Source organism: Prionailurus viverrinus, chromosome B4, assembly GCF_022837055.1.
Source record: "Prionailurus viverrinus isolate Anna chromosome B4, UM_Priviv_1.0, whole genome shotgun sequence".
Lineage (NCBI taxonomy): Eukaryota > Metazoa > Chordata > Mammalia > Carnivora > Felidae > Prionailurus > Prionailurus viverrinus.
The window spans coordinates 116,870,695-116,882,781 of NC_062567.1; the positions used below are offsets into that span (position 1 = coordinate 116,870,695).

The 12,087-nt window shown below is 43.1% G+C and overlaps 1 protein-coding gene across 4 annotated transcripts in view; it reads right to left on the reverse strand.

The window, feature by feature from the left end:
* Nucleotides 1-6,276: 6,276 nt before the first annotated feature.
* Nucleotides 6,277-12,087, reverse strand: part of ANKS1B (ankyrin repeat and sterile alpha motif domain containing 1B) — a 1,101,801-nt gene continuing 1,095,990 nt past the window's right edge. For 2 of the 4 annotated variants that reach the window (XM_047867386.1, XM_047867385.1), the window contains one exon: nt 6,277-6,398. In XM_047867386.1, the coding sequence (XP_047723342.1) occupies nt 6,288-6,398 (111 nt within the window). In that variant the 3' untranslated portion in view covers nt 6,277-6,287. Of the gene's footprint in view, nt 6,415-12,087 lie in introns of all 4 variants that reach the window. The other 2 variants (XM_047867387.1, XM_047867384.1) reach the window with 2 other exon arrangements.

The window sequence follows — 12,087 nt, forward strand, 5'->3', positions numbered from 1 at the left end:
CCTGGATTGTTGGGAGCTGCAATGTGCTTAGCTAAAATCAACAGCTACATTTTCCAGCTGCCTTTGTAGGGGTGGCCAATGAGATGTAATTAGAAGCTGTGGGGTGAAGCTTCCAGGAAAGCTCCTAAAAGATTGCCTTACTCAGTTGGGAGGGAGGAGAATTTTGGTCCTTACCATTCTTTTTACTGTCTGGAATGTGGATGTGCTAGATGATCCTCCAGCAGCCATTTTGTGAGCATGAGGTGACCTTCCAGATGGATGCCATATGCTAAGGATTGATACAGTAGGAATATAGAAGTAGCTTGTGGAGCTACCATTCCAGCCATCCCAGCCCTGTACTGTATCTGAAATTCAAGCTACAGAGAAAAAAAATTCAACCTTTCCATGTTTTAAGAGCCTGTTATTTCTGATTTTTGCTACTAGTCCCTGAATTCAGTTCCTGCTACTGAATAAACCAACCTGGTGTATAAGAGTAGTTCAACAAATGTCAGTGATTCTGCGTCTCTGCCTCCTCCACCCCCTCACTCTAGCCACAAACACACTGTTCCTCCTCTGATAAGTAACTGGACATCTAGCTGTGAGGCTGTTGAAACCTGATGGAATCTCAGAAAGTCACAAAGAAGTGAGGCATGGATCACGCCCAGCCCACAGATGAGTTGTATTTGGCCCACATGTATTTTTTATAATCCTGAATTTGTTGCCACCATTTGAAAACCTGGTGATTTTGTATAAATCCTGATTTCTTAGAAAATCTTTTGACCCAGGGTCATTTCTGCCTGGCAACGATCCACTGAAAGTAAGTAGCAGCTGCCCTCTGAGATGAGGCAGGTGTTCTGTGGATCACCACAATGCCCCCTTCACTCATGTCACCTGTGTGGCCCTGAAGGCAGCTGAGTTTGCAACCTTCCACCTCCCTACCCAGCCACACACCCGAGGAATGGCCTGTTAAAATGGTATTCCTGAATTTTCTGTGCCTTTCTCCTTTCCCAATCTCCCTTGACTCAACACTTAGCACATTGGGGTTTTTGTTTTTGTTTTTGTTTTTCTCAGAAAACTTAGCATGCACTTTTGAGAGTTGGAGAGAAATCAACCTCTCAAATGCCAGAAAACAGCTGATGTTGCTTCTTGGAGGCATCTTGACTTCCCTTCTCACATGTCTTATTGAGGAGAGGCAGTAAGAGGGAGAGCTGCAGGCTCCTCAGGGAGCAGCTGTTGGGATGCTTGATTGAGGCACTGAGACATCCAGGGGACAATTAAATTGAGTATTGAATATGGATTGCTTTTGAATGGCTTTTTGAATGGCTTTTATTACCATGTCACAAGAATGACTCCAGCTCAGCTTTTACATTACGTCCTCTGAGACATAACTTAGAGGTTTCCTAAATGGCAGGACTTGGAAGATGTGCATTAGTTCCATTGTGCTTGTGAAGTCTGTTTTGCGACACATGTGCTCCTCAGTTGTCTGAACCCCTGAGAAAACCTCAGCTGCTATGGCTGCCACCTTCAGCTGGGGTGACCCTACTGCAGCTGTTAAATGGAGAGTCTCTGTTTCAGTCTGATGTAAGTCTTTATGTCCTTGGTCATTAACTTGGAAAGTTAAATGCTCGTGTAGCTTTTACAAACATAGTTCTTTGGGGTTTTGGGAAGTAAAACAAAAGCTATTTTGATAATAAATAATTTATAGTTCTGATTCTTTATGAATTATACAGAGTACAGTATGTTGGGTCAGGAATGATCATCTTTGCATTAGCAATTCTAAGTAAAACGGTGCCATGCTTAACAGAGCAAGTTCTCAGTAAGTAGATTGGCCTGGGATGCAGAGAGGAAACAGTAGAACTGGCATTCCCACGTCCGCACCAAATTCTTAGGGTTAATACCACCACAAAAATAAGTCCTGTCTCTTGGATACTAATGGAATTTCACAGTATGCAGGATAGTGATTGGGCAACAGGCCTAAGGAGAATCTCTGCCTGCTTTGGAGCTGGTTTCTGGGGGAAGCTGGGGCACAGATAGCTGCAAATGAGTGTGGGGTGTGCTGGGTATTGGGGGAGACAGGAATGCAGTAGGGGCCCAGCCTGATGGAGCATTGGTGCAGGTAGACTCTGCTGGCCTATGTTGGCTGGTTCTCCAATTATAGTTTAAGAAAATGTGTTCTAACTGTCTGATCTCTTAATTTTCATAGGAAACCTACTCAGTGAATACCTTATATAAAAAGAACTAAAAAACTTAATGTCTTAAAAAGGCTTTATTCCATATAGACTTTTGAACATGGTTATTACATTCCAATTCTGTGGGAGAAGAATGAACTCTGGAGGCTAGCCCACTTATCAGATTTTCATTTCTTTCCAGAAGTAGTTTAGGAGCAGTTACTTGGGGTCCAATTGTGAATTTTTATTTTTGAGATTTTGGCCATGTGTTCGTTATCTAAGACTGTTTTCTGCCCCATTGTATCCAAGCATTATATGCACCAGTAATATTCCTAACTAGTCCAACAGAAAATCTGGTATATCTTGAGAAGAATCACTGCCATAACTTATTAATGGATTAACTAGGCATAATTTTTATAGGGTTCATTCATCCAAATTTATCATAGAATAGAATTTAAGAAAATGAGTTATTTTCTCATTTAAGAAAATGAGTTATTTTCTCAGTCATTAATGAAAAATGAGTTATTTAAGTCCTTTTTTGGAAGGGATCCCTATCCCCTATGGATACTGCAGTTAGTGATGTGTCAGACTTCTCCTTCAAGAAATTAGCTGCAAATCCTTTCTTCATTATGTGAGCACTCTTCTGTTTGCCCCTTAGAGCTCTCCTCCCTCTTCCCTGCCCTGTGTAGACCGTATCAGTGGGCTCCTTGTCCTGGGCTTCTGGGTTCAGGTAATGCAGGGTGGAGAGTGAGATCAGGGTGTTTTAATTCCTGGCTCCCTCTTAGAGGGCCACCACAGCTGGCCATGTCCCTCAGCCTGTCTGGCAGCCTCCTCCACACAGCCTTCTCCCTTCCCATTCTCCCTTAGGCAATTACCAGCCCAGGGACACTGTTCACCCGTCTGTTTCCCTACATGCTGCCAACACCTATGTAAGTATTCTATTTATTAAACTCTAAAATAATCCCAATTGGAGTGTGCCATCTGCTTCATGCTGGGACCGTAATGGATACAAATAAGCATTTGATCCACAGAGAGAGGAGGACTGCTGACCTGGTAGTTAGCAAAGATTAAAAAAAAAAAAAAAGGAGGGGGGGGAGTGCAAACTAGCCCAGTTGAAGCATTACCATCTAAAAAAATTGTTTTAATGTTTATTAGAGAGAGAGAGGGAGGGAGAGGGAGAGAGGGAGGGGGAGGGGCAGAAAGGGGGGAGACACAGAGTCTGAAGCAGGCCACAGACTCTGAGCTATCAGTAGAGAGCCCAGTGTGGGGCTCGAACCTGCAAACCACGATATCATGATCTGAGCCAAAGTTGGACGCTTAACTGACTGAGCCATCCAGGCACCCTGAAGCGTTACCATCCAAAACCCCAGCCCAAATCTTTCTTCAGGAAACCTGTCCTTTCTGCCTCTCTGAATGTTACCCCATCTCAGATTGTTTCTAGTGTTTTCAAAGCCCTGTGCATGCGTCTGCTACAAGCACGGCAGGCTTGTAGCACCCCAAGATTGTTTTAGTGTTTCAGAGTAACAGATCCAGCAGTGCAGGGGAGATCTCCTGAAAGTCATAGGATATGGAATGTGAATCTTTGATCTTTCCAGTTTCTCTAGCGTGGCCTTATATCACTTGACTTGCAGCTGGCACGTATGTTTTAGGAAAATGGAAGGATGGATAAAGTGTATGGAATGTTTTGTCCTCTCAAAATTCTTATGTTGAAGCCCTAATCCTCCAGTGTGATGGTATTAGGAGATGGACCTTTGGGAGATAATTAGGTTAGATGGAGTCATGATGGTGGGGCCCTCAAGGATGGGATTGGTGCCTTTATAAGGGTAGACACCAGAGAGCTTGCTGCTCCCCCACTCTCTGCACACATAAAAAGAAGAGGTCATGTGACCACATAGTAAAATGGCAGATGCCTACAAACCAAGAGAAGAGCTTTTGGAGTGAAACCTATCTGTTGGTACCTTGATCTTGGACTTTCCAGCCTCCAGCAATGTGAAAAATATGTTTGTTGTTTAGCCACACAGTCTATGGTATTTTGTTATGGTACCCCGGGCTGACAGAGATAAACATATAGATTTTTTCCAAACGTGCTATCTGCATTGTCTGAGACAAGCAGTCTACTTGGGTGGCCCTTGCTCTTTTAGAAATTTGGTGATTCCTCTTTATAGCCTACTTTAATAAAGGCAATGGGGATTGTTTTGGCTGAAATTTAAGCTTTAAAGGTGAAAGTATCCTTATCAGACTGGTTCAACTTAGAAATGAGCAAGTTTTCTTAATTTGGCCAATTAAAAAATACCTTTAGTATGGATGCTGAGGAGACTAGGCCTTTGGTTTTGATTCTAAATGGAAGTGGGGAGGTGCTCACAGAACGATGCCAAGCACCGGTGGCTGTACAATTTGTTTTATTTTGTGTGCTTTTTTTTAATAGGATATAAATAATGACAAAAATTACAAAATTTATAACTGGAAGCCCAAGCATATTTACACATGTTTCTGTTTCAGCAAAGCTACTATTTACTTTGCTCCTATACAATTACCTTTTGGTACCATATTTCAGTGTTATTTTATTCTCCATTTACTACATACATATCAACAGTGAATAGGCAAAATATATACAAGGAACTGTTCAGGTCAAGTAATTTAATATTGTATTAAAATTCTTCAACACTGAACTAAATCCATATACATTTGTCAGTTTGAAACAAAATTTAGTTATCCTTCTTTAAAACTCACCAACTGATGAATAACTGATAAGCCTCAAGTTTAAAATAATATTGGTTAATAAAAAAAACATTAAGACAATCCCACAATTTATCAATATCGCTATAATGAACTTCAAAATGATTCACAATATGATCAGAACAATATACGTTAAAATGTTATTTTTTTCTATAATGATATTGGTACTGTTTATATAATTTGATTCTACATAAATATACATTATGGTATCATACAAATACTCCACAGAGACATTAAAAAAATTAAAATACCTTAAAGAAATGTAAGTAAATTTTATTTAATCAAATAGTAAGCAAACATTTATTTCAAGAAAAGAGTTTTATTACTTTGGAATCTCTCTCTTTTTTTTTTTTTTTTTGTATTTTTTCTAGAAAAATTTTTGCAATAGAATTTTATTAACACCTTTCTCAAACAAGGTTTCCATGACAGAAATCTTGACAGCAGGAGCCCTAGATTTTTTTTTTTTAACGTTTTCTTTAAAACACTGTGAAGGTTAAAAAAAAAACAAAACAATCTTTGCAGCTTATGGCTGCATCAGCACTTTCGGTTGGATGCCAGTCTGCTTGCCCTAATCTCCTGCTCTGGGGAGCGTCATCAGTACTTTGCCACACCCAAGCCAGTCCTCTCAGTGGTAGCAGTAAAAATTTAGTCATTTGAAATGAAACCAGAAACATCCCTCACAACTAACTTACTTTTCTTATCAGTGCATTAATGAAACATTCTTTTAATAAAAATATTTAATACAAGACACATTTTTCTGTGCATAATAAATTCCTGTTTTGAATCATTCTTAAATTTTGAATCAATCCATAGATGTAAAGTTTTTCTTTATCTGACATGGTTTATTACATATAAAATCCACAAATATAGAAATTGGGAAACAGGATTTCCTGGCAATCATGGGGGTGGGTCTTTGTCCTTATGCATGAAATGATGCTCAGTGATATGATTTTACAGGTGTTTTATGGGGGTAGTTCTGTTCTGATTCTACCTTTAAAACTGCTGACTGAAAAATCCAAGATTTTTATACTTTTAGGCAGTATTAGAGATCCCCTGTACTTTTTTTTTTTAAAGGTATTATCCCCAAATTCAGCAAAGCAGTGTTGGGGGCAGAGTCATTAGAAATACCTTGGGTGGTGGTAGGGAGGGGAGTCGGGAGAGTCAGCAAAAAACCTCAACTCGTGCCTCTCAGGGGTTACGGCTGGAAAGTCTTGGTTGCACACTTTCTGTTACTGGTGCAGAAAGAACATCCCCAGGAATGGCCAGCGGCCTTTCGCCCGTGACAAGGCCACACAAACAGAGCAGTCTTCCTCCTGGGCTGGGTGGAAACGGAGGCGCGAAGGGAAGCCTGCTCCGGGACTGCTCAGCGTGCAAGGCACCGCGAGGACAGGAGGATGGTGAGTATCAGAAAATTGTGGTTTCATACTTGGTATTAATTCCTCTCTTGGCTTCTTGTCCTGGCTCCACAATCCACGGCAGATTGGCCAGAGTCTTTTGTTCAGAGGGGTCGATCTGCTTTAAAACAGAAAGGCTGATGCCTGTTATACGGTACCTGTACTCAGGTGCAAACATGCTTCTTAAAACTTTTTGGAAACCAATGCTATGCTCTGACAGGACTGCAGGGATATTGATACATGAGAATCTTGTGTTTGTCCTTTTAATACACATTTATTGTATAAGGACTATATGCAAGGCACTCAAGGGGTGGATGGTGAATGAGACTCAGCCTTTGCTCTTGAAGGCACACAGATGGAGAGCAAACACAGAATTCTGCACTTCAGTACTGAGAAGGGGGAAGGAGGAAGAGAGGGTGCTCTGTGGTCAAGGAGCCAGGGGACTTCCTGGAAGAGGTGAACCAGGTTATGTCACTCCCCACCTCTCAAGCCTACAGTGGTTTCCATCACAAAGTAAACCCTAAGTCCTTCAGGTGAAGCCCAGCCACTCTGGCTTTGCTTCTCCCTGCATGCCAAGCCTACGCCCAGGGCCTTTACTCACATCATCTGCTCTGCAGGAATGCCTTTCTCCAGACACCTGCATGTCTTATACCCTAATGTCATTCAGGTTGCAGCTTGAACACCACCTCCTCACCTGTTCACTCCATACAAAATAGCATCCTAACTTTTCTGCTCTTTTCTTCTGCTCTTTTCTTTATAATCCTTGTGCCACTTACATTATCTCATGTTTATTAGTTCATCCTACACTGCAGTGTAGGATTTTGTTTTGTCACTGTTTCCCCCAAACTTAGAAAAGCTCCTGGCAACCCAGTAAATAATAGTGGGCACACAATACATACTTATTGGATATTATAAAATAATGAGGTAATATCTGAACAGCTGGAGGATGAGCAAGAGTTTGCTTGGCAAGGGGGCAGGGAGAGGGGGAATAGCATGTGCAAAGCCCCTGAGGCAAGGAGAAAGAGCTGGTTGAGAGCTTGCAGTTTGCAGAGTGGGAGACTGGAGGGTAAATAGGTAAGCAGGGCCAAGTTAGGCTGAGCCTTGACCAAACTGAACTGAGCTGTAAAACAGTTAAAACCATTTTAGCCCCTGTGCATACAAAGTCAAAAAAGGCCACTCGTGGGTAAGGCTTGAGCTGTATGCTCTCAGGCAGGGCTTTCACAGGGAGTTCTTCCCCACATTGCTGCCTCATCTTTTCCACATCTGCCCTGGCCCTGGCTATGTGTTCGGCTCAGGAGTGCTGGAGCAAGGTAGCCTGGGAAGGCCTCATTTCTCTTGCATTGTGAACTTTCGTGCCTGCTGGAAGGCTGTGGGATCCATGCCCTTTGGCTACCTTCCAGCATGATTTGATTGTATCTCCACAAAGCTGTGGGGAGGACTTCACATGTTCTTAGGAATCATGGAATATTTTTGAGTAATAAACAAATAGACCTGAGGGAGATGGAACATGGACACCAGCTGAGGGGGATGGGATGCTGAGGCAGTTAAAGAACATTAGTATTATTCACTGTATATTTTCATCATTTCTCAGTGAAGGGTTTTAGATGCATATTCTATGAGCCCCCATGGCATCCATCCCAGTTGTGCTCTCTTGGAAGAAGTCTTTGGGGACCAAAGTCTGATGGAGGCACCTGCCTTGAACAGATTTATCCAGCCCATGTGAGAATGAATTACAACAGTCTAAGAGATAATCCAAAAAATATTCTGAAAACTGGACATTTAATTTACAGTTCTGTGGGGGAAGATAGACTATGAACAAATCTCCATCAACACTACACAGAATTAAAAGCAGGTATATGCTTGAGTGTGCCTGGGCATCTACCTCAGATTGGGCGGCCCAGGAAAAGCTTCATGTAGTGGAGACCTGAATGACAAGTGGGAGTCAGCTGTGCAGAAAATATGGGGGATACTATGCCAGGTGGAAGGAACAGGTAGCACAAAGGTCTTGGGTAGGAGTGAGCTTTGGTCTGTTTGAGGAATAGGAAGGCCTGAGCATCATAGAGAAGTGTGGTGGGAATTAGCTTTTGGAACTTGGGGCAGTGGTGCCATGATCTGATGTGTTTTTTAGGATCACTCTGGTTGCATGGAGAAGAGAGACTGTTAGGACATGTACTGCAGTAGTTCTGGAGAGCAGTGGTGGTAGCCTGGATGAGAAGAGTGAGGAAATGGAGAGGAGGGTTTATGTTTTAAGGGTTGAGTGGATGGAACCTGCTCATGGTTGTACATGGTGGTGAGAGGAAGACAGGAATTAAGGATGACCTCTGGATTTATGGCTTAAACAATATGGTAAATGGTTATGCCATTTACCGAGCTGGGAAAGATTGAGAGTGTAAACATAGCTTTAAGGGGAAAATCAAGAATTTTATTCCAGGGACTTCCAGGGAAGATGGTGGCTGAGGAGAATCCTAGGCTCAACTCATCCCATGGATACACCTGGATAATACCCACATCAGTGTAAATAACCCAGAAAATGATCTATAGACTGGCAGAACAGACTTTTCACGGCTAAATATAGGAAACAGGCCACACTAAAGAAGGGAGGAAAGGCAGAGATGCAGTTGGAAGCCAAATGGGCCTATGGTACCTGAGGGAGGGATGCTGTGGGCCCAGAGGGGAGAGGAGCAGATCCTACACCAGGCACCCAGGCACAGGGCACCTGCCCTGGGGAAGATGAATTTCCATAACATCTGGGTTTGAAAACCAGAGGGGCTTAACACACCTCTAACTTTGAAAATAAGTGAACCGGAGACTGATGGGAAACTAAGTCTCTGCCCTTAAAGAGACAGCATAACAAATAGCCCCACCAAGATACAGCATAGAAGCAGCAGTTTGAAAAATGCCTGTAGTATACGGAAGGGAGGGAGATTTATTAACTAATCTCTGAGCATGTGCTAGAGGCACAGAGATCTTTGGGAGACTTCTCTAAGAACAAACAAACTGGCAGGTACCATTTCCTTCCCCCAACCCCCAGCCTACATACAGGTATACCCGTGTGAACCAGTGCAGCACTCTACCTAGCTTGCTAACAGCATGCCCTGCCCCATAGCCTCCTGTAGACCCACCTCCCAACCTGGCCTTGTTGAGTGCATCCAAAGCAATGCCACAAGCATGGCAGTATGCAAGCAGGCCTGACAGGGGTCAGCACCACTGCAAAGCAACTCCTGCCCTGGGGAGAGGGGAAGAAAACCACACACAGCAGTCTGTGGCCCCAGGAGTGTGCTGGGAATATTTAGTCTGACTACAGGCCCCATCCCCCAACAAAAACTTCTCAGGAGACAACACAGAGTGCCTTGCAGTGTGGTGCTCCTGTAGCTCTGGAAAATACCTGGTCTATTCCAACTTAAGCCCAAGGCAGCCCAGACTAACCCCCTAACACAGGGGACCAAACCCTGCCCACAGCAGGCAAAGAGCCATAGCAGACAACTGGACTGAAGGCAAAAACAGCTCAGCCAGAACAGTGAGACACATGCAACAGAGAGAGGAGACACCCCAGAAGTGCCAGATTCTGGTGAACAGGGGACACTACACTGTAGGGCACTATAGGACCTCTTCTTGTTAGGGTCACTACTTTCAAGAGCAGAAGACATAACTGACTTTCCTAATAGAAACAAGACACACAAAGGCAAAATGAAGAGACAGAGGAATAGGTACCAAATGAACTAATAGGACAAAGTTACAGAAAAATAGCTAAAATCTTGGAGATAAGTAATATGCCTGATTAATACTTTAAAGTAAAGGTCATAAAGATACTGGACTTAAGAGTAGAGGACCTCAGGGGCACCTGGGAAGCTCAGTCGGTTGAGCATCCGACTTCGGCTCAGGTCATGATCTCACAGTTTGTGGGTTCAAGCCCCGCATGAGGCTCTGTGCTGACAGCTTGCTCAGAACCTGCAGCCTGCTTCAGATTCTGTGTCTCCTTCTCTCTCTCTCTCTCTGCCCCTCCCCTGTTCATGCTCTCTCTCTCTGAAAAATAAAAATTAAAAAAAAAAAAAAAGAGAGAACCTGAGACCCTCAACAAAGATAGACAACATAAAAAAACCAGAGAGAGGAGGAATGCAATTAGAAATTAAAAGTACATTAGAGGGAACAAACAGACTAAAGGAAGCAGAAGAATGGATGTGTGACCTGGAAGACAGAGTAATGGAAAGCAATCAAGCTGAACAGGAGAAAGAAAAGAGCTTAATAAAAAATGAGAGTAGATTAAGGGAACTCAGTGAGACCATCCAGTGTAATAACACTGCATTATAGGGCTCCCAGGAAGAGGAGAGAGAGAAAAAGGGGCAGAAAAACTTATTGGAAGAAATAATAGCTTAAAGCTTGGCCAATATCGAGAATGAAATAGAAATCTAGATCCAGGAGACACAGAGCACCCCCGACTAAACCCAAGGAGGGCCACACAAAAACACACAGTAATTAAAATAGCAAAAAGTAGTGATAGAGAATTTTTAAAGCAGCAAGAGAAAGGAATACAGCTACATACAAAGGAAGCCCCATAAGGCTATCAGCTGGTATTTCAGCAGAAACTTTTCAGGCCAGAAGGGAGTGGCATGACATATTCAAAGTGCTGAAAGAAGAAAAAAGCCCGCAACCAAGAGTACTCCAATCGCAAGGCTATCATTCAGAATTGAAATACAGAGATAGAGTTCCCACAGGCAAAAGTTAAAGGAATTCATGATCACGGGGCACCTGGGTGGCTCAGTCAGTTGAGCATCCGACTTCAGCTCAGGTCATGATCTCGTTGGGCTCTGTGCCGAAAGCTTGGAGCCTGGAGCCTGCTTCCGATTCTGTGTCTCCCTCTCTCTGCCCCTTCCCCGCTCATGCTCTGTCTCTCAAAGATGAATAAACGTTAAAAAAAAATTTTTTTTTAAAAGGAATTCATGATAACGAGGCGCCTGGGTGGCTCAGTCGTTTGAGCATCCAACTTCGGCTCAGGTCATGATCTCGCGGTTCGTGAGTTCAGGCCCCAAGTTGGGCTCTGTGCTGACAGCTCAGAGCCTGGAGCCTGCTTCCGATTCTGTGTCTCCCTCTTTCTGCCCCTTCCCCACTCATGCTCTGTCTCTGTCTCTCAAAGATGAATAAACGTTTAAAAAAATTTTTTTTAAAAAAAAGGAATTCATGATCACTAAACCAGCCCTATAAGAAATGTTAAAGGGGGGGGCGCCTGGGTGGCTCAGTCGGTTAAGCGGCCGACTTCGGCTCGGGTCATGATCTTGCGGTCCGTGAGTTCGAGCCCCGCGTCAGGCTCTGTGCTGACAGCTCAGAGTCTGGAGCCTGTTTCGGATTCTGTGTCTCCCTCTCCCTGACCCTCCCCCGTTCATGCTTTGTCTCTGTCTCAAAAATAAATAAACGTTAAAAAAAAAATTAAAAAAAAAAAAAAAAGAAATGTTAAAGGAGACTCTGAGTAGAAAGTAAAATTTTACTCCTTCTTTAGGAGTAAAAATTTCCTACCTTTATTTTTTTTTATTTTTTAAAGTTTATTTATTTTGAGAGAGAACATGCATGAGCAGGGGAGGGACAGAGAGAAGGGGAGAGAGAGAATTCCAACCAGACTCTGCACTGTCTGTATGGAGCCCAAAAATGTGGGGTTCCATCTCATGAACCATAAGATCATGACCTGAGCCAAAATCAAGAGTTGGAAGCTTAACCGACTGAGCCACCCAGGCACCCCAGATTTTACTGCTTTTAGAATGGGTTCAAACTTAAGTACCCATCTACTTAATATAGACTGCTATATGCACAGGATGTTATAT